Source organism: Pseudophryne corroboree, chromosome 7 (genome assembly GCF_028390025.1).
Source record: "Pseudophryne corroboree isolate aPseCor3 chromosome 7, aPseCor3.hap2, whole genome shotgun sequence".
In the NCBI taxonomy this organism is placed as follows: domain Eukaryota; kingdom Metazoa; phylum Chordata; class Amphibia; order Anura; family Myobatrachidae; genus Pseudophryne; species Pseudophryne corroboree.
In genome coordinates, this window is record NC_086450.1 from 408,834,338 (window position 1) to 408,856,324 (window position 21,987).

At 45.8% G+C, this 21,987-nt stretch overlaps 1 protein-coding gene across 8 annotated transcripts in view; it reads left to right on the forward strand.

Annotated features, from left to right (window-relative positions):
- The window catches only part of LOC134945416 (ankyrin repeat and fibronectin type-III domain-containing protein 1-like), a 1,003,308-nt gene that overhangs the window by 863,782 nt on the left and 117,539 nt on the right, over positions 1 to 21,987 (forward strand). For all 8 annotated transcript variants that reach the window (XM_063934677.1, XM_063934674.1, XM_063934676.1 and 5 more), the window contains one exon: positions 2,806 to 2,934. In XM_063934677.1, the coding sequence (XP_063790747.1) occupies positions 2,806 to 2,934 (129 nt within the window). The remainder of the gene's footprint in view (positions 1 to 2,805; positions 2,935 to 21,987) is intronic.

Here is a 21,987-nt window from a genome sequence, read left to right on the forward strand (position 1 = left end):
TGGGAGCGAGTAATGAGTGTGGATGAGAGACGTAGATCTTGTGAAGAGCGAAGGTGCAATGATGCAATTCGCCGAGTATGATATCATCAAGCCATGGAATGCCCACCTCACATGGGGAAATGGGTGGCAGCAGTGAGACTGATCTACTCTCCCGGAGTGCAGGAGAACTCTCCAACATTCCAGGAGAATAGGTAAGTATGTACTGAATACAGTAAGTGGAGCAGCAGCTGGAAGTGCTTGCCAGAGGTATAACTACCCTTCTCAACTACATGACCCTGCCCAGCCACCAGATAATGAAGTGGTTCCGTGAAACTAGCTCAGCCTGGAGTTTGGTGAAAAGTGTTATCGCATATAGATGTTATGGACGCCTCCAAATACATATTCTTTCTCTTTGCTACTTTTTAATGTATAACTATTGAGTACTTAATAACGAGGGACAGCTGGCTACTTGTGCTGAACTTTCCCTGTCTTCCCTCCTACCAAGGGCAGTACCCAAGCCATGGACACTCCTACTTGTGTCATGCATGGTCCTTGATTTTGGTAATAAAAGAAAATCAATACATGTTTAAATATACAGCAAGTCCTTCAATCCATGCTGGCTTTTCACCTTTTTTTCAAGATTATTATTGGAGCGTTGAGTTTGAAGGGGGAGCCTAAGGGCCTGTACTAGCAAACATCCCCATTACTATCCACCGCTGCTCCTGCCTTCCCAACTAGATTGGCATAATAGCAACAAGTTGATCTGAATATGATTAGGATATATTCTAAGTCTACTGGTAAATATATATTACAGTAGTCATATAGTTCCTGTGCATCTATATTACCCTCCTGTAGGAGCTGATGCATAGTTGAAGTCGTTGACTGGAATTGCCCATGCAGTATGCATCTTATGATGGGACCACCCTATCTCACTTGGGTTGCTACCTGTCATCACCCTCATTATACACTTCCACCAGCCCTGTCCTTGACACAAAAGATACACCTGGAATCAGGCATACAGTATTTACACTTCCGGCCAAGTCTACACAGCCTGCCGTTGGCACACATCAGCACACACTTGTACATTGTCTACATAAGGACGCCGCACCAGAGCCCCAGCGAGTGGTCCATATTTGCATCCGTTCCAGAGCATGATTACTGCAAAAACATGCAACTTTGCATCAGCCCCATAATATTAACCATATTGTGCATTTGTGTAAAGTGACATGAGAGTACAGTAATCCTGTGTTTCAACAACACACTGTATCCCCCTCCTCTATCCATACGTTGATTGCTTGAACTGTGTTCTTATATTCATCCTGTTCTAAAACAGATGCCTATTGTTGCACTACCTGCTAAATTAAAATCACTAACTGGATGTGCGTGTATCAGCTTGTTAGCCCTGTTCTGTTATGTGTGGGGCACTTTCACAATGATTGATATCATACAGTGAATGTCTCCCTGCAGACTGACAAGACAGATCAGACGAGTTAAGGGATTTAAACATTGAGGGATTAAAAACAGCTATGCCCCGTGAATAAACCATTCATTCTGTTCCGGTATAGCTAGACTCAACTAAAAAGGGGCATACTGGGGTTCCCTGACGCGCACTGCTGAATTTCACTTGTTTCTCATGATATTAAATTCCATTTATAACCCTGGTTATTAAATTTCTCCATATGTGTGTGTAATGCTTGCAGCTGTAGAGCTTCCCAGTTACCCTGCACTGTAGACGGCAGCTAAGCACAAGCACTATGGTGGTCATTCCGAGTTGTTCGCTCGGTAATTTTCTTCGCATCGCAGCGATTTTCCGCTAACTGCGCATGCGCAATGTTCGCACTGCGACTGCGCCAAGTAAATTTGCTATGCAGTTAGGTATTTTACTCACGGCATTACGAGGTTTTTTCTTCGTTCTGGTGATCGGAGTGTGATTGACAGGAAGTGGGTGTTTCTGGGCGGAAATTGGCCGTTTTATGGGAGTGTTTGAAAAAACGCTACCGTTTCTGGGAAAAACGCGGGAGTGGCTGGAGAAACGGAGGAGTGTCTGGCCGAACGCTGGGTGTGTTTGTGACGTCAAACCAGGAACGACAAGCACTGAACTGATCGCACTGGCAGAGTAAGTCTCGAGCTACTCAGAAACTGCACAGAGAAGTCTTTTTGCAACATTGCGAATCTTTCGTTCGCAATTTTGAGAAGCTAAGATTCACTCCCAGTAGGCGGCGGCTTAGCGTGTGCAAAGCTGCTAAAAGCAGCTTGCGAGCGAACAACTCGGAATGAGGACCTATGTACTTGCCCAAAGGACGCTAGTCTTAGCTATTAAGATAACATAATGTGATTTCTCAAGGATTACTCCGGGCAAAAAAAATGTTTTCAAACGAACCTTTGTTCATTTTGGAAACCTTTTTTTTTTCTCTTCTTGTTTTACCCATAAGCAAGCTGACTTTGTAGCCAATGCAAGCTCTGATTGTTTGTGTGTTGATGTACATGTAACTGTCAGTGGTATTTCTTACATATGCCTGCACAGAAGCTGTATATCTGCCATGATTCATCCCTCTGCTGCAGTACAGTCTGTGCATATGACTATAAATAGCCTCTGATACAATGCGGTACAGTACCATTCTCCAAGCTTTCTATTATTTAATTCTAACCAGCGAGCATTAGTATTTCATCTTCAAAGACTTTCATTTGTTTGTTTTGATTTTTCACCTTGGAGAGCAAGATGCGAGTGAAGTTACATGGACACACTGTCCTTGGTGCTGAGAGGAGAAAAAGTTACCCCGGAAGCCTACGTTTACACTTTGTTTTGTCTTTGTGTCCCCCGTGCAGGTCCCTCGGTGGGCTCTCAAAGTTGACCCACAGGTTGTCGCTAAAGGAGAGATCTGAGAAGAGGAACGATGCTGAACTGGCACCTCTCGAGCAGCCCGTATTCCGACAGCGATCACTGAGCATTGAATGGTGAGAGGAGGGGGGAGGAGGCAGGTTGTCATAGGGATTACCCTTTCACTGTGGATGATGATGGGACAGAGACAATCTAAGCTATATGTTTTGCTTCTTAAATGCTACATTTGGGAGATAGTTTGTCTTTTGTACACTTTTTTTTTTTTTTGTCCATTGACTTGCAAATGCAAATGGTCAGAGTGCTGAGAACGTCTTTCTCTTCCCCTACAACCTGTGCACATTATCTGATGTCTAGGTGCACTTATGCAGCGCAAGCACACGACTGGTGCATGGCTGGTTTTCTACTTTGCACAGGTTTAGTGTTCGGTAAAGGGCTTGCACTGTTGGGTTATGGCTGAATTATAAGATACAGAGAGAGGAATGGAATGGAGATGTTCTGGAGCAGTCACAGCTAAGCGATAACTGATAATGTTGGGATGGAACTTAATTATTAGGTAAAGCAATGGAATGGAGATGGTCTGCAGCAGGCAGCTAAAGGGCCCCATACACTAGAGCCATTATGCCCGATTTCAGCTCAGTTCGGGAATTCGGCCTGATATATTGGGTGAAATTTGGCATTTTTGAGGTGTCTCCGGTCCGACATGCGGTCGGATAAGTGTATGGTGCCCTTAAGTGATGAATAATGGAACTTAATTATTAGGTAAAGCAATGGAATGGAGATGATCTGCAGCAGACAGCTAAGTGATGAATGATAATACTGCCAGAGTGGAGCTGAATTAGAAGACTGAATCATAGAATGGGAATGGTATAGATCAATGGTTCTCAAACTCTGTCCTCAGGACACCACACAGGTCACATTGTCCAGGTCACCCAGCAGGTGCACAGGTGCATTCATTACTCACTGACACATTTTAAAAGATCCACAGGTGCAGCTGATTATTTCACGTGCAATTCTGTGAGAAGACCTGGAAAACGTGAACTGTTCAGGGTCCTGAGGACCGAGTTTGAGAACCTGTGGTCTAGAGCATAGATTGCTATGCGATAAATAATAATAATGCTGGATGGGGATGAATGACACAGACACAAAGGGTTTGAAACCGCACGCTGTCACGTATATAGGCGGTCGCACGTGTGTGGCTTTATGCAGATGCCGCTACACGCGCCTTTCCTTGTATACATCCATGCGGCTGAACGTGCAATGACGATGACTTCTAGCGTCTTTTTAGCAGAATTTGCAATGCTTAGTCTCGCATGTTGGGGGCCGCCCAGCATGCTAACCGCCACCCCCACAGTAAATGCGGGCGCATGCGCAGGATGGGCTCTGCACATGCGTCCGCAGAGCGAGCGCAAAATTTCCGGTAGGATAGCGATTTGCGATCCACCCTGAATTAGGCCCATAGTCCCTAATAACAAACTTGTACTTAGTATCTAATATTGGATGCCTATTCCAGAAATCCCCGTCCAGATATGTCTTTCAGGTGCGACTGGTTTTTCTGTGTCTCCTTTGTAGAGATTGTCTGATTACACAACTCGGCAGGTATAAGCCATACAATCTGCTTGACGTGAGCTATGCTGCAGCAGAAGACAATATAAGCATTGTGATCAGGGCTTGACTTCTTTTTCTTACCATTATTAACATCATTGTCAGACCTGCCAAATTCTTCACAACTAGGTAATTTGCCCCAAGGGACCGAATTCTGGCACCATCATCAAATCGATGACAAATAATGTCATTAATGTTGTATTGGCAGAGACAAATACATGTAGCCGGCAATCACAAGAGATCTAAAATGCACAAAGCAGCATAGTCATTTCTGTGATGTTGGCGGCATGGTGCCACAGTAGTTATCATTGCTGATTTGCCACACGTGGGTGGTTGGCTGAATTACTATCCAAAGGCTACCAAGGTGGCATGTGTAAATTCTTATGGCTCTACCCCCATGGACCAAAGACCTTATGGTAGGTTTGTTGTTTTTTTACTAATACTTGGGCCCTGTTGTGTTCCTTTAGGTGTTTGTGGCAGTAAAAGTTGATTACAAACTCTGTGGGACTAATATACTGTCGTTAGAGAGATCTGTGGAATATAACAAATATCTTCTCCAAAGGTCATACAGATCTCATACATACAGGGCTGGATTGTGGGGGTCCCAGGGCAACTACAATAACTTGTAGGGACCCCTATTAATAAAATTGTCAATAAGTTATACTTGCAATTTTATTAAAAGTATACTGTATTCCCAGAAACACAAATATAGTGGCCCTGGTTTACATTATACCACAGAGAAACCCCAGGTCACATGACGTCACAGTGCACCCGCTCTGGTGATGTAGCTATGTGTTAACCCCCATCCCCCCCTACCCCCTTAGTGTATGGAGGCCCCAGGGCAGCTGTTTAGTCCAGCTCTGCAAACGGGTGTGATATCAAATGCCGACGGTCGGGATGCTGTCGGTCAGATGACCAATTGCGGCATCGCAACTTTTAAAATGCAGACAGGGCACGAGGTAATTCATTTAACATGGGGTGGCGGCATTGGGCTAAGAGAGTGGGCTGTGGCGGCTACGACTAATCACAGGGAGCGGCGGCTAGGGCTAAGACCCGGGTGGTTGGTGGTTACGGCCCTAACCATCACATCAGTACTTAACTTCTGTTGAGGTTCCGGCGGATTCCAAGTGGTGTTGGGATACCGGCATCGGTCACCTGACTGGGATGCTGACCAGAGGGCCGATTCAGACCTGACGTGCAAATATTGCTATGAAGCGATTTCTGCACATCTGCGCATGCGTGTACGCCGCCGGTCCATGCATGTGCAAGGTCCTAAACTGCTTTCTCTTCAGAACGCAGTTTAAGACCTGGATGGAGGCGGGAACGGGGGGCATCAATGCTGTGTTTTTGTGAGCATCGATGCTGTTTTAGGGACGCGATCCGGACAACGCAGCCGTGTCCGGACCATTTGCGAGGTGGGCCGTGGCAGCTGCATGATGTCACATGCAGCCGCTACGACCCTTAATATGGTGGGTAGCCATCTGCCTTTGCGTCTAGGCTGCACAGGCAGAAGGCTACTCTAAACATGCGAAAGCTCTTGCATGTCTGCGGAGGGGGTGTGTGTGGGGGGGGGGGCTGAATCCGGCATGCGGGGCAGATTTGCCCTGTGCTGGGCGTCCCCCCATATGTCAAAGAAATTGATCGTAGATGTGCGTTTTCTCACACATCAGTTCTGAATTAGGCCCCATATCTCCTGCAAACATACCTCCCAACTATTTAACTTGGGGCACACATGAGCAAGAAGGAGCACGGTGACACATCGCAGTAGTGAGCTCAGCACTTTCTACACCCCCATCCTTATCCCTATCTCCAAAATCACCCTTTGGGCACCTTGATCCCAGCAGCTCTGCAATGCAGATCAGCAATTAACGGGACGTAACTCCCAACCTTCCAACGCAACAGAGCCCGCAAATCTAATCAGTACAGTTGCATGGTATGCCTCGAAGTTTATTTTTCTTTTAAGAAGTTTTATTTTCTCATACCCTCTGACGTTGAACAGAGAGATTGCAAATAGCCGTTATTTCGAAATCTTCTATTTAGCTCTAATGGGGCCACAGTTTTATTTTAAATATATAAGAAATACAATTTTCCTTGGAAGTCTATTCTTCAGACATCTGCCTGGTATGCAGTCACAGCTGAGTGACAAAACTAGATGATGATACAAAAGTATAGCTAAAGAAAGCTACAGTATATTATACATTATTTCCATGTTTGAGGCACATTTGGGACCTATGTAAAATAATAAAACGTAATAATTGCCAGATCTGGTTAGTGATTCAGTTCATCTCCATAAAAATATATGAAGAGGTGCCAATGTCTGGCACATATCCCACGGTGGCTCCCCCACCCTTACCCCAATCTCTCACTACTGACCCCAGAGCCTCTTTGTGCTCTACAATACAGTATTGCCGTCTGGGAGTTGTTGTACAAGCTGTTTAGTTTCTTGGACGAGAACCATGTTCTTGTGGACTGCGGTGAGTGTGTGAAAGTACTTCGTGGTGGGCTCGCAAGCCAAGAGGCAAACGCAGAGACTTGGCTGGGATCACAGGGAGGGTGGGATGGAGCTGGGGCTGGTAGACAGATAAACACTGGGGCTTTTCCCACCCATTCTCGGAAATCTATGCGGCTCTGTGGTGGGTGGAAATGAAAGAAGGCTGTCAAGTTAGTGGTTACTCTTCCTGGTGCCTCGTTAATATCTTATTGAGATTCTGTCTCAAAATATTGAAATCATGTTTACCGAAGTCATTAGACGTGCTCTCTGATGCAGGATGCTGATGTAAAATCACACTGCTGGTCCCTGTATTGGATTTCATAGAGCGCTGCATTTTTCCTGAACACATACAATGCCCCATTAACATTTACTTCTCATCTACGCGTAGTGGAGTCAGCTCAGCTTGTGGACTGGACCAATATCTAAGACGGTGGAGACGTCATTTTTACAAGGGATCAGTGCCGTCACTGATGGGTGGAGCAGAGGAGCGCGTTCAAACCAGTCCTGTGTTTCTATAACGTGCTACAGTACAAGAGACATTGTATTGTGCAGATGTCTGTCTTTTCCTGTGCTGTCTCACCTGTCATGCGCATGGCCGTATATGGGTCTGAAAATGTTCAAGGGCCTATTGTGAGAAGTGCAGGGGGTGTGGCCAGTGCGGTGTGGGTGTGGCCAGTGCCATGTGGGTGTGCACATACCCTAGGCCCTAATGTCTCCTTAAATACATCCAGATAGAAAAACTGCATTATTTTCAATACTTATGACTTACTGTATGGCCGACTGTGGGCAGGAGCGGAATCAGAGAGGAGTCCCGTGTGCAGGATCCTTAGATTCTGGCTTTACGCAGGTCTTTGGGAAAATGGCGGCTGCGCCTAATTCCCAGGGACATATCTAATGCGCATGCGCAAATCACCGTTATTTATGCCACCAGCGCCAGCCACAGCTGGACTCCGGAAGGGTAAATGTAATTATATGGGTGCAATGTGGGCCCTCTTGAGGTCCATGCGCACCACACACCCTGCACCCATTATAGATAAGCCAATGACTGTGGGGTCCTTGGAGAGAGATAAAGTACCAGCCAATCAGCTACAAACTCATTTTTCAAACACAGCCTGTAGCATGGTAGTTAGGAGCTGATTATTATTATTACTAGTTATTTATATAGCGCACACATATTCCGCAGCGCTTTACAGAGGATATTTTGCCCATTCACATCAGTCCCTACCCCAATGAGGCTTACAATCTATATTCCCTATCACATGTACACACAGACACATTCACTCTAGGGTTAATTTTTGTTGGGATCCAATTAACCTACCAGTATATTTTTGGATTGTGGGAGGAAACCGGAGTACCCGGAGGAAACCCACGCAAGTACAGGGAGACTGTACAAACTCCACACAGTTAGGACCATGGTGGGAATCGAACCCATGACCTCAGTGCGGTGTGGCAGTAATGCTAACCATTACACCATCCGTACTGTCCGTATTGGCTGGTACTTTATCTCCGTCCACGTCATCTCTCTCCACAGCTTAGTAAATAGACCCCTGTGTGTCCAGCTAGGTAGCTGGTCATCATCATGCTGCCGTGGCGAATGTGCCTATAATTATGTGGAGGCCTGGAGCTATACATCCATCTGCCCCATTGTTAATCTGGTTCTGGTCATATGTTTCCTGTTTGCTCACTGCTAAATGTTTAGGTGCTGGGACTCTTACAGAGTTGTTATGGTACACGGGTCCCAGCACCTAACCTTTTGCAGGAATTGTGCCCATTCATTATACAAAATGGCTTCCTCCAGAAGCGTACTTTAAAAAACTTCAAAGTACTTCAGAGTATTAGCACAGGGCCAGCCTAACATATGGGCACAATGGGCAGCTGCCTAGGCCCCCACGATTCTAGGTGCTTTCAAGAAGAGGCGAGCTGGGGCCTCCGGAGCTTCTTGGAGGCAAGCAAATAATGCTGCTCAGACGCTCTGATTATGAATTACACAAGATCAGAGTGGCCAGGCAGCATTCTCTCCCTGCCCCCAGACAGTGAATGGCTGTCAGCATGCTGATTGGTTGATTGTTGACAACCATTCACTGCATGGAAACACATGGAGACGGAGCGGGACCACAGTAGGGGTCGGTAGGGGCTCCAGTGCATTGCTTTGCCCAGGGCCTTCAATGCTATTATAGCGGCCCGGAGGTAGCAACGTATTAATACAATTTCTACTACCACTAATTTGGAGTCACTATTATAATCTAAGGCAGATGTATCATGTGCCCCTTTACTGTGGTAAGCATTAAACAACTAATCCTAATTGTGTGGTCAGTTTATCCAAAACACACCTCTGTGTACTGTACATTCAGGTATTACATAATACCGGCGTGCATCGGCGGCTGCTGCGCCGACCATATAGTGCAGGGGGGAACTGCTTAGCAATATAAATACACATGTTCTGATGTATGTAATATACAGTATGTGCTGGCTGGTTTCCCCCAGGATCAGCAGCGCTGTGTGCATCAGGCGCTGTGCGGCACCCAGGACTCAGTATAAGGCATCACACTTCTTCTAAGCCCGCCTCCAGACTATTGTGAAACTAGCCAATGGAGGTCTGGGTGTGAAGCCTTATGCTGACTGCCAGGTTCCGCACAACGCCTGATACACACAGCGCTGCCGATCCCCGGGAGAACCAGCCAGCACATATATTACATACATCGGAACATGTGTGTTTATATATGTGCTATGCGGTTCCTCCCCCCCACAGTATGGCCGGCGCTGCAGCTGGCGGCGTGTGTATAAATGTGGGACTGACAAGTAACCATTTCTGCTCCAAAAATAGCCCTCATTTAATTATACACATTTATATAGAGAGCGCAGTCAGCACATTCCGTTGCCCTTTGCAATTGGGAACAAAGCAAAAATAAAACAAGACAGGGTATTAACAGACGGGTAAGAGGGTCTTGTGTGCAAGCTGACAATCTCATTTGTTTTATTCATTACTTATATGTTAGACTTAGATTTTAAGGTTATTTTACCTAGTGGAAGAGCTCTTTGAATCTGTGTTAAGTACCAATGAGGGTACACCTGCTGGATGGCGGTGATTAGGTCGACACGGGTTAGGCCGACATACATTGGGTCAACCACGTTTGGTCGACATGCATTAGGTCGACATGATCATTAGGTCGACATGGAAAAAGGTCGCCATGAGTTTTTCACAATTGTTTTCATTTTTTGAACTTTTTCATACTTAACGATACACGTGGACTACAATTGGGAATGGGGGTGGTCATTCCGAGTTGTTCGCTCGCTAGCTGCTTTTAGCAGCATTGCACACGCTAGGCCGCCGCCCTCTGGGAGTGTATCTTAGCTTAGCAGAAGAGCAAACGAAAGAGTAGCAGAACTGCTACAAAATAATTCTTAGCAGTTTCTAAGTAGCTGCAGACCTACTCCTAGATTGCTATCTGCTCGGTCCGTTTAGTTCCTGGTTTGACGTCACAAACACGCCCTGCGTTTGGCCAGCCACTCCCCCGTTTCTCCAGCCACTCCTGCGTTTTTACCTGGCACGCCTGCGTTTTTTTAGCACACTCCCTGAAAATGGCCAGTTTCCGCCCAGAAACACCCACTTCCTATCAATCACACTACGATCACCCGAGCGATGAAAAAACGTTGCTCGAGCTTGTGTAAAACTACCATGTTTTGTGTTAAATTACTAAGCGCATGCGCGCTGCGTATTGTGCGCATGCGCATTTTCCAACTAATCGCTGCATTGCGAAAAACGACAACGAGCGAACAACTCGGAATGACCACCGGTAACCTGTGCCGAGCGCAGCGGTAGCGGAACGAGGCACCGTGCCCGAAGCATGGCGTGCGAAGCGAGCAATGCGAGGGGGACACGGTGCACTAATTGGGGATCCCCATCACTTTACGAAGAAAACGACACCAAAAAAAGTTAAAAACCTCATGTCGACCTTTTTCCATGTTGACCTTTTTCTATGTTGACCTAATGACCACGTCGACCTAGTGATTATGTCGACCTAATGTATGTCTACCTAACTCATGTCGACCTAATGAACCACACCTACAGTACCATAGGCTGGGAAAACGTCAATATAGAGTGCTGTATATTTATTTGAAGGTCTTGTAATGAATAGAAACTGATGAGACTGTCGTTTTCTTATTCCAGCTTGCAGAACAGTTTGGGCACTGCTCCTCCTGTGTGCAGTATGTGTGTTTATACACGCCCTCCACTGTGCTGGCACTGAATGCATTAGGCACTTATTTCCATGGATTTCTGTTGAATACACAGACAACGCATGGTGCACTCTGCTCATCCGCACTCTCCATATATCTTACACAACATTCCCCAGCAGCCTGGGGCAGCTGGAGATACTTCTCCAGACAACACTATAATAACATTCTGAAAGCCCTCAATCACTGCCATTTGTTTCATTTCATCAGACGGGGACTCCTCAATATCACCACTAGACTGTAGGACTGTTTCCTCCATATGTCTCTGTGGTGGCCCTGACGGCTGGGAATAGCTGTGCCCACAACTTGCCTTACGCACCCAGTCATAGACATTATTAAACTCGCTGGTGTGCGTGTCATCACACGTCTACTGTGTGGGATCGTGCTCTCAGTGGTTTTATAGTGTGGGATCCTCAGGTCTGTAGCATAGGAGATGCAGTGCTGGAGATGCAAGGATTGCTACGGGACACGAATGAGGTACTGTGGCCGGAATGTGTCGTTGTTCCTCGAAATCAGTGGCCATTGACTGAACACTGAATTGTAACAGAGGCGTGTGTGTGGCTTGCATCCGCCATGAGGGTTCCAGGATTGCTGGATATGTTCCATGTCAGGTGGAATATTGCATGAGAAGACTAAAGCGGGGTCATATACAGTATGACCCAGAAACGTGCCGAGCCCCTATAATATAAATATCTTGAAAGGGTGGACTATTGAGCGGTTAGACTGAGGCAGACCCTTCATTGATAAGGTATCAAGGGCAATAAACCACGGCTAGCGTCACCAGTTTGGAAAACGTTACAGAAGGTGCGGAGCAAGCTGTGGTCCCGCAGATTTCCTCATATACATGGTTATAGTGTTGTCTCTCTGCCTCTTTTATACTGCTGATTCTATTGTCACTTTCCTAAAGTCAGTTCTTCTCTATCTACGTTTTGTCCTATGTAGTCTCAACATAACAACTACAACTTTATTTCTCTCAACCCTAACTCCCATACATCTCTCTATCCCTCTGTCCACTGCTATGAGACCTTTTACATGTACCAAAATATGTGCATTTGTTTCCATACACAAGTCATAAAACATAGACCCATGTCATGATTATTGGATAAGAATTCCCACATTAGTTTTTCATACATAAAAGCACAATATATATATATATATATATATATGTATATATATATATATATATTAATATTAAAAAAAAGCACATGTGCATCTGTCAGTTACGGGCAGGGTTCAATGGTGCAAAGCAGTCATCATTCACAAATGGGCATTTAAGTGCATCCCCTGGAAGACTGCATGAATGAAACGCGTATTATAATTAAGCGTAACTTTGAACCGCATTCTCACATCCCAACAGAAAACTGTGTCCTTGGAAATGTAGTATGTGGACAAGTTACCTTTCCAGATTAAAACAGTGGGAATATAGCTTTATATATGCATGTCATCCCCGCCATACATAACCATGCAAGTTTAGGCTAAATCCCCCTTATGGCTAGGTGGATGAGTAGCGCTTTGTTTGAATGAGCCCTACTTATCCTTCTCTGTTTCCCTGTCTCTATGCATCTCTTTCCCTGTTTCTATTTCTCTTACTGTACTCTAGTTTTCGCTTTCCATTCATTTATTCATCTTTCCGCTCATATATTTTGTCAGGCACAACACCAGACAGACATCAGATGATATCTTATTCACTGTCCATATTTACATTTCTCTAGTCCCAGACAGGACAGCAGAAGAGATGGGAGAACCTGACCATCTCTAGACTGGACACAATTGTCTCTTTATTGTTATATTCCAGAAAACAATAGCAACCTGGCTTTGCTGTGCACCAGTAGGGGGCGCTCATAGCCTGTACTGAAGGCACTGCACATCCAGCGTTCTGTGTAAATCTACTTGTACTGTGCATAGTACTGACCTCAGTATTGCAGAGGGACAAGTGGCCCTGCTTTTGCAGAGTGGGAATTTCTTTAGGCAGCTGTATAATACAGTATTGTACATTGCTTGAGGCTGTGATACTGTATGTTCCTGGTTACAGGAACATCGATCAGCATCATTGGCTCTCAATCATTCTGCTTGGTGGAACCCTTCTTTCTGATGGAGACTACACTTTTATCTTGAGCCTTGCTTGACGTATTCAGGCAAATGTTATTTTTAATATTGGTCATTTATAAACCTTTGGCTATTGCTTTGTTATTTTTATTCTACCTTATGTTTTTTTCTTTCTACACATCGTCTGAAGTTCAGCTAAATATAGACAGGATTAAACCGATTGTATATTATATCCAGGCTGGCTCCAGACATAGGCAAGGTAAACATTTGCCTGCTGTAGGTAGAAAAAGAATGGAGACTGGCATTCTGGGAATGTGGCGAGATAATCTGTGCTGTGATTGGCTGATGTCTGTGTAACATTATGAGCTTTTATGAACAGGCTTTTTCGGTCTGCGGTCTTGTGGACTGTAATACAGTACTAGATTATTTCTTCTTCTTTTGTGTATAAAGTCAAAATAATTATTTTTTGAAGCAATTGATTGTAGCCTTTTTATAGAAAGGTCTCTGGGGCAAAGTAGATGGGCACTTTTTGTGTTCCCATTTCCTCCCACTAAATAAAGTATGTTAGATTTGTTTAATAGTACTCTGGCAATCAGGGGCGTATGTTCATTCTAGTCGCCCGGAGGCAAGTTGAAGTTTGGTACCCCCCCCCCCCTTAAAAAATGGGAAAACAACGGTATGTGGTCAGCATACCTCTCGTCGGAATCCCGGCTGTCGCAATACCGACGCCGGGATCCCGACTGGGGCACCATACCACTGCTGGTATACTAGCAAGGTGGGTGATTCCCCCTCTATGTGTTTCCACGACAGAATGCCACCAACCCCACAAGGGGCTTCGTTGTGATTGCCCCCTGCCGGCATTCCACCTCTCGGGATGCCGATGTCGGTATACTGACCATCGGCATCCCGTGTGTCGGGATACCATACCGATCCCAAAACAGTTATGGTGGATTTGAACACATGATTTACAGAGTTCCAGTGTACAGAGAACACTCTCAGCTGGTCTACAGGGACACAGGTGTGTGCCATCTCTCAGTCCAGCAGCAGCGGTGGGTGCACCGTTGATTGTTGCAGCACTGTACCAGGCGTGAGCTATCCTGTCCCCTATAGCAGCTGTTAGCACGGCTCCTGGGACAGAGCCGATTATTTCTGCAGCAGCGGGTACGCCATAGAGCTCCAGTGGAAGACCAGCGGTTACACTATGATTCCGTTGTAAGCCACACAGGTTCTGCTGTACATGCAGGTGCCCCTTCACGGTTTGGCGTCTCCATTTCCTCTGGAAGTTTCACCCCTGCTTGCAATGGTAACTTTTGCTGTATAACGAACGCATTACATCTTTGTTTTAGAGTGCTGTCTGACAATAATAATAGAACTAGCAATTTAAGGACCTGGGGCCGGATGTAACGGAGTCCGAGTTTTCCTGACGTGCGTGATGCCGGAAAAATTCGGACGTTTTCTTAATGGGGAAGTTTATAAAAATGTGAGAGTTCGGCCGGCAACCCGCACGTTGGGCAAACTTGAACTACATTATAACCGGCCCTTGACCTTCGGAGTCTTACTTCAGTTGCTACCCACATGTTAAACTCAGCATTTGATGAAGCCACTTTTAATTCAACTTGAATTTTTCCTAGACTATTCTGCTGAAGAGTTCCACGAAGGACAGGGCAAACGGAGACATCAAATTACTTACACAATTTGCTTCAACGTAAATGTGACATTGTCATTGCATCAATAACTATATGAATAGGGAATCTGAATGATAAATAAGGTCCTGTGCAAATTAATGTAGATGACATGAAAAGGCTTCTAAGAGTCACTGAAGGTACATACTGTTTGCATAGCTGGGCACAGCAGCCTGGAAATCTGTTGGCCCCAAATATTAGAGGAGGAGTGGTCAAGCATGTGGGGTCATCACCACATCCACCTGCAAATACCAGTGCCCTCTGAACATGCTGCATGACAGCACCCAGTCCAAGGGGCAAGACCATACTTACTGACTTTCTGGCTGCCCACTCGGGGAAGAGGCAGCCAGGTTGGCGCAACATGGGGCATAGGCAGGCGGTGCGGGGAAGGGGGGGCAGGGAGTCGCTATCATGTCATCACGGCCCGGTCCCAGCTCTTCAATGCCCAGATTACCGACATTGTTGTAACGCGATTCAGCACAAATTGTGTCATTGCCCCGCCCACTTAATTTGGCACCAGATATGACACAGTATATTATGCTTGGCACTAGATATGGCTCGGCATATTATATTCAGTACCAGAGATAGCCAAAGTGTATTATACTTGTTCCTAGCTATGGTTTAGCTTTCTATCCTTTCTGACCATATTATGGATTAATGTTCTATACTGCCAACCATATGGCTTTCCTTTAGCTACTTGCCCTTGGAATGGGCTTCTGCTGTGTTATCTGGGCACCAAGAGGAGCACTGTTGGGTGTGCCAACTAGGGACGGACATTGGAAGGCTGGCATTGTATGGTTGCCCTATGTCCGACTTCAAATCATGTGATGCAATGGCTGCTATCCATGGCACCATAACTATATGATGGTATAACCATAGATGGCTATACTTTGTGCATACGCAGAAGCAGCAGTAGCTACCTGCATGTGCACGTAAACTGAGCTGCGGACACCTATTCCGGGTGTCCACGGCTGAATTAAAACAGTTACCCATTGTATAGGCATCAGAAAGCAGCATCAGATGGCTGGCAACCATACTCAGACCCAGTATTTGGTGGGAAAAGTGCTTCTATCAGATCGGGAATATAGATGGTTGCACTGGCATATTTATAATGGGTGCACACGCTGCACCCATTTTTTGGAATACTCACCATCCAGAGTCCTGCGCAGATAGCAGTAGCAGCGGACATTATTTACTGCGTTCTGCGCATGCGCAGTAATCAATGGGTATATGGGCACCGCGCCATTTTCCCAGAGGTCTGCACATGCGCAGTAGAGTCTGAGCCCTCGCTTGCTGGAGCCGGGTGGACTCTGCCATAAGCGGCGCCTGTGACACATCCTCCGGCTACACTTGCTGTAGCTGCTGCTGTAGCACTGCTGTCCCCCGTCTGCCCGCGGCTCCCTCCCATCTCCCCGCTGGGCTCCCCCCACTCCGGTCCCTCATCTCAATTTGACTTTTTTTAAAGTCGAATTGAGATGGGCAAAAAGGGGGCCAAAACAGACAGAAGCACGCGGATCGGCAGCTATTCCACCGATCCACATGCTTTTCGACAAGTCGAATTCCACGACTTGTTGAATAAGTTGGGGTTAGATTGAATAGGTCGGAACCCCTTCCGACCTAAAAAAGTCGAAAACTGACGTCTTTTCGACAGACGGCAGCTTTCTACTTCAATTGAATATACCCCTTAACGTGTAAACTTTCCACCAGATAAGTGTCTGCATTGTATACAAGCCACCGTGTAGTCCTGGTCTTACTTGTAACTTGCAATGTATTGTGGAACAATAACAACACTTTGCTTGTTGTGCTTCTTAACCGGGAGCAGAAAATAATCAATATTACCACTAAAACAATATTGTTTAATAAACAATAAAGAAAAAGTAACCCCTAGAGGCACAGAACAGACCTCGTCACTTGCGGCATGACCTTACTCTGTCTTCCTCTTCATGTGCATGTGTAAACATTGCTTTTGTCTCTGACACATTTTCTGTAATCATTTCACAGAAGTGACAACAAAGTGTAAACATTCCTCACTGTGTGATCACAGTCAAGTGTCTGTTTTTCTTTTAAATTAAATGGATTTACCACTTGCCAGGGATCAAGGTCCTCACCCTGCTGGGAGCATGTATGGCTATCCATAAATGTTACTCAAGTTCTCCTGGCTCCTCAAATTCCCCGTTGACCTGTATTCCTCTTGGCTGAACAGTAACTCATAGGTTGTCTCTCCGGAAAATAAGGGAAAGCCTGGGTGGTTTACTGCGATAGTGACTCAATAAATGTGCAAAGGAAAATAAATATTTACTGTTGTTTTTTCAGGTTTTACTGAACCTAAAGTACACTAAACCAGTATAAAAAGAAAATTAATATTCACAAATATAAGCATAAACGTTCCTATACCTGTGATGAACCATGACAGAACGTAAGATATCTGACATATTACTTGTCCTTGTTTTGTAGAGAACTTTTGTTGTACAGTGGCTTAACTAGGAATTACTGGGCACTATAGCAAAGTTAGGAATGCCACCCCACTCCGCTCCACACCTCCAAGTTACATGATCCATTACTTGCATGATCCTGCCTCATGCATCTCCTTGTCCATGGTGGTATTATGTCCCCAACCTTCCCTTTGGGATGCATCCCAGCAGCAGCTTCTTGGCGGTGAAAATCCAGACAGTAAGTCTTAGGGTTAGGCACTAGGGGGAGAGTTAGGGTTAGGCTTCGGGAGGGTACTGTCAGGGTTAGGCTGCCGAAGGGGATGGTAAGGGTTAGGTTACAATGCTCACCAAAATTTGTTGGGAATTTGACCATTGGGTGCTGCTGTCAGGATTGTGACCAATGGGCATTGTCACCACAGGTATATGATGCCCAACCCTAAACCTTTCTTTGTCACATTTGTCCTACCCCCCCCCCCCCCCCCCTCCTTGTCCTGGATGCCAAAAGCCCCACTCTATCCTTGTATCCTTGTCTCTTGCCATCACCCACCCTTATCTGCTTGTCACATATGAGCACCACCCTTCATCCTGTTGACATTTATGGTCTTCTTCATAGCAGCTCTTTCTGCTGTGCTCCATGTGATTTGGTACCCAGACTACATCAGAGGCAGTCAGCAGTGGTGTGCAAAGACCACCCACATCATGCAGCAGCAGTGGTAACAGTCTCTTCCCCCTTCAAAGTACAACGTGGTAGAGTAAGTGCTGCTGGCAGGAGCAAAATGGGAGAGCAGGGTAAGGGTGTCATACCTCCCAAGTGCCCCTGCTTTCAGTACAAAGTCCAGAGTGCATCAGATAGCCCTCCGTGCTTATGACGTTCTGACAGAATCAGGATAGTTGGCAGACTGTCCTGCTCTCTCCTACCTGTTCCTACAGCTTTGATTACCTGCTGTTCCCTTTCTGTTTGGCTGGAATATGAAATGTTTGGACCCCACTTGTAAAACACATGGGGACTATGCACCTTCAGGAAGCCACGCTGAACACTATAGGCCTTCTTGCAGCAACAAGCCTAGGCATTAAATAAATAACATTCACCTTTAATAAATAAACCTCTTATCCCTCAAATTAGCCTTATCAAACTACTAACGCACCCACACTGAAGGCAGAGCACCTACAATCTTTTACTATCCATTAAATTAGCAGAGAACCAATATTAAATTAATATTCCCCACCATCTGCTAAATTACATGAATAACCTCCACATTCCATGAATTGCCCTCACCAGCCCAACATTACATGAATAGCCCTCACCAGCAGATATATTACAATCCATTCATACCTACCACATTACATTAATACGCTCTACTTAAATAATAACTCACACCTTATACTAATACCTCACCCTGACTACGTACAGATCAGTCACATGCCCTGATTGGCTGTGACCAAGTCATCCTGACAGACAGTGAGGTGAGCCAGTCAGGGCTGGGGGCTGATCCCCGGTGTCAGATGCAGGACATTTAAGAAAGGGAATGGTCCATGGGAATGGTCAAGCTGCCAGGAAGGACCTTAAGACCAGAGCTGACCCCACCATGCCAGTCAACTATAGGCCAGGGAGCAAACCCAAAATAAAATATTTTAGCTTTAAAAAAAAAAGAAAAAGATACAGGTGGAGATGGGCGTCCAGTCTTATCAGTAGCAACTGGTTGTCATTGCATGAGAGGAGTAGCAACACTAGACACACATTGTTCTGCAGTAGCAGGGACATAACTTCTGAAACTCAGCGGGACTTGGTAGAACCCACCTGGGGAGATGTGGGACCAAGCGAGAAGGAATCAATGGTTTCTAAAATTCTAAATTGTTCATTACAGTCAGGGGTGCAGAAAGCTGTGGTGGGCCCTGGTACATTTTTGAGGGCATGGCCTAATTGAGGGAGGTGAGACCACACCCCCTTATACAAATTAATGTAAAAAAAAAACAAGTATTATCAGTGCTGTAAAGTGATTTCGGAGGGCGCTATCGTGCCCCTCACCCAGGGGCAAATCCAGAGGCAGGTGCCATCAGTGTGATCTCCCCCCTCTTCCCCCTGCACAAGAGACTGCTGCTCCCTGCAACACCACAGCCCAGCCAGCACACAGAGCAGCATGTGCTGATGTGCTGCCCCCCTGCGCGCACCTCATCTACTCACTACTGCTCTACAGCAGAGCAGTAAGTGACAGGGGGTCTCCCAACTCAACCCCCCCCCCCCCACCGTGGGACACTGCGGCCCGCGATTGAGACAGTTGCAAGGTATGCTGTCCCGCCCTCACTATATTATTCTTTACTCACACCATATGTACTTTATAGAAGATGTTCCTGATGATTTCCCGACTAAGCTTTCCAACTGAGTTCCCAAGCCTAGCCCACGGTTCTGGAAGAGTTAAAGAGGGAGTATTATGCTACGCTGTCAGGGAAAAGAATATTTTTGTGATCATATTCTCTTCTCTTTAAATAGGTCCGCCGTCCTGGAGGCATCTATGGCAGAAAGACTAATTAGAGTAATTTACCATTTCATGCGGGGTCAGATATGTTTCACTGGAGGGAGCCGGTGGGGTAGGAGGTGGGGTGTTTGTCTGTGACAAAGTCAGTCTCTTCTCTCCACTATATACCCCCCACCCCGATGCTTTCATGCATGTCCCCAACAGCATTGACTCCACGCATGTTAATCTGCTGGCTCCGGCGGTTCCCATCACCATAGAAACGCCTACAACCGTCTCCTTTATCACATTAAATACCCGGGGACCACTTTACTGACTTGTTTTTAGAATTGTGCATTCTCAGAGCAGAAAGAAAAAGTTTCCCCAATAAATATTTGTCATTCCTGTTCTTTTCAGACATAAAAAGGGAATTGTGGGCACAGAGATTCCATACTTCTCAATGGAAAAAAATCTAAAAGGAAACACTTGTAGTAATTTGCTCCTATACATATTTTTAGCCTGCAGACTGTGGAGCCTCTCAGCATTATTCCACACACATTAATAAATACTTTGACAGGTAAAGCTGAACCTGATCTGTGTTTATTTCCTGCATGCACAACATGTTTTTCTCTGTTGACGTCCGATGTTTCTCTCGGTGTACAAAAAGGCTGATATGATTAATGGCAGTTTATAATTATTATTATTTTTAACATTTACTTATATAGCACCAGCTTATTACAGTACATTGTGGTTTGCAATTGGGAACAAAACAGTAACAAAACAAGATTAAGTAATAACAGAGAGACATAGCATAGGGAAATAGGCATTAAAGGGTCTATTCATGAAGCAGTGAAAAGAGCGGCAAAGTGAGCTTGTGGAGAAGTTGCCCATGGCACCCAATCAGCTGCTCCGTACAATTTTATAGTATGCAAATTATAAATGTTACTTCAATGCTGATTGGTTGCCATGGGCAACTTCTCCATTGGCTCACTTTTCAGTGCTTCATGAATAGACTCCTAAGTGCTACCTATTGCGCAATGGTCCAGTCAGATTGCAGAGGTTCTTTGTGGACTATGCGATCCAGTCACACGGCAATATTGGCCTGGTGTCAGTGGGATGTGTGAGTGAAAAAAAAAAAAAAATATGTAAATGTGTGGAAGGTTTAGAGGCATTGGCGTTTCTATAATGGGTACAATGTTGCAGTGTACACGGGCCACTGGGTCCAAGGGGGCCCACACCGCACTCATGTTTTATTACTTACCTTTCCGGAGTCCCACGTCGGAGCTGCTGTCGCAGTAAAAAATGTGCCATGTTTCCGGAGACCTGCGCAGTAGACTCTGGCACAATGCCAAAGTCTACTGTGCTGTGAAGAGGAGGGGGCCCACCCGGATTCTGCACACGGGACCCCTCCTCTGTTAACACCCCTGTTTAGAGGAGATGTAATTTGGTATGATAGTTTATTAAGATTATGTGGGTGGTTGTGGAGTATGATGAGCTACCTGAAAAGGTGAGATGAAGGAACACTTTATGGTTTTGGGGCCTATTTCTTACTTGCGGTATAACATGTGCTTTCAGGGGGTACCTGCAAATAACAAGTATCCCCTGAATGTATACACAGAGGACCACAGCAGATATCACAGATATGGAGGCAGCTTTACTGCCAAATTTACCATGCTCCAGAATGTGAAGCATTCCGGAGCTTGGGCCCATTACCTAACGCCATCTGAAGATGGCGCTATTGTAGCCTGTCGGCTACACTTCTCAAAAAAGTACCAGGAGAGGGATCCGTAGGATTCCTCCCTGCCACTTTCCACTTGAACATGTGTGGCTAGCAGACTGCATATGCTCAGTAGCGATGTATCCACTGTAACTTAAAGTAAAGTGATCACTAACACATCACGGGGACGGGCTCCAATCAAACATCCGGGCTGTGCTTAGGGGGAGATTCAGACCCGATCGCACACAGGTGTTTTTTTTGCTGTGCTGCGATTAGGTAGTTGCCGCCTACAGGGGGAGGGTGTAGTTGATGTGCAGGGGTGCGATCGCTTGTGCAGAGAGCTGTCTCGGCACAGCTCGGGACTTACTCAGCCGCTGCGATGATCCGGCCAGGAGATGACGTCAGGAATCCTCCCTTAAACGGCTGGGCACGCCTGCGTTTTTCCGGACTCTCCCTAGAAACGGTCAGTTGACACTGTCAATCTTCTTGCGATCACCGGTGCAAACGCTTTCTTCG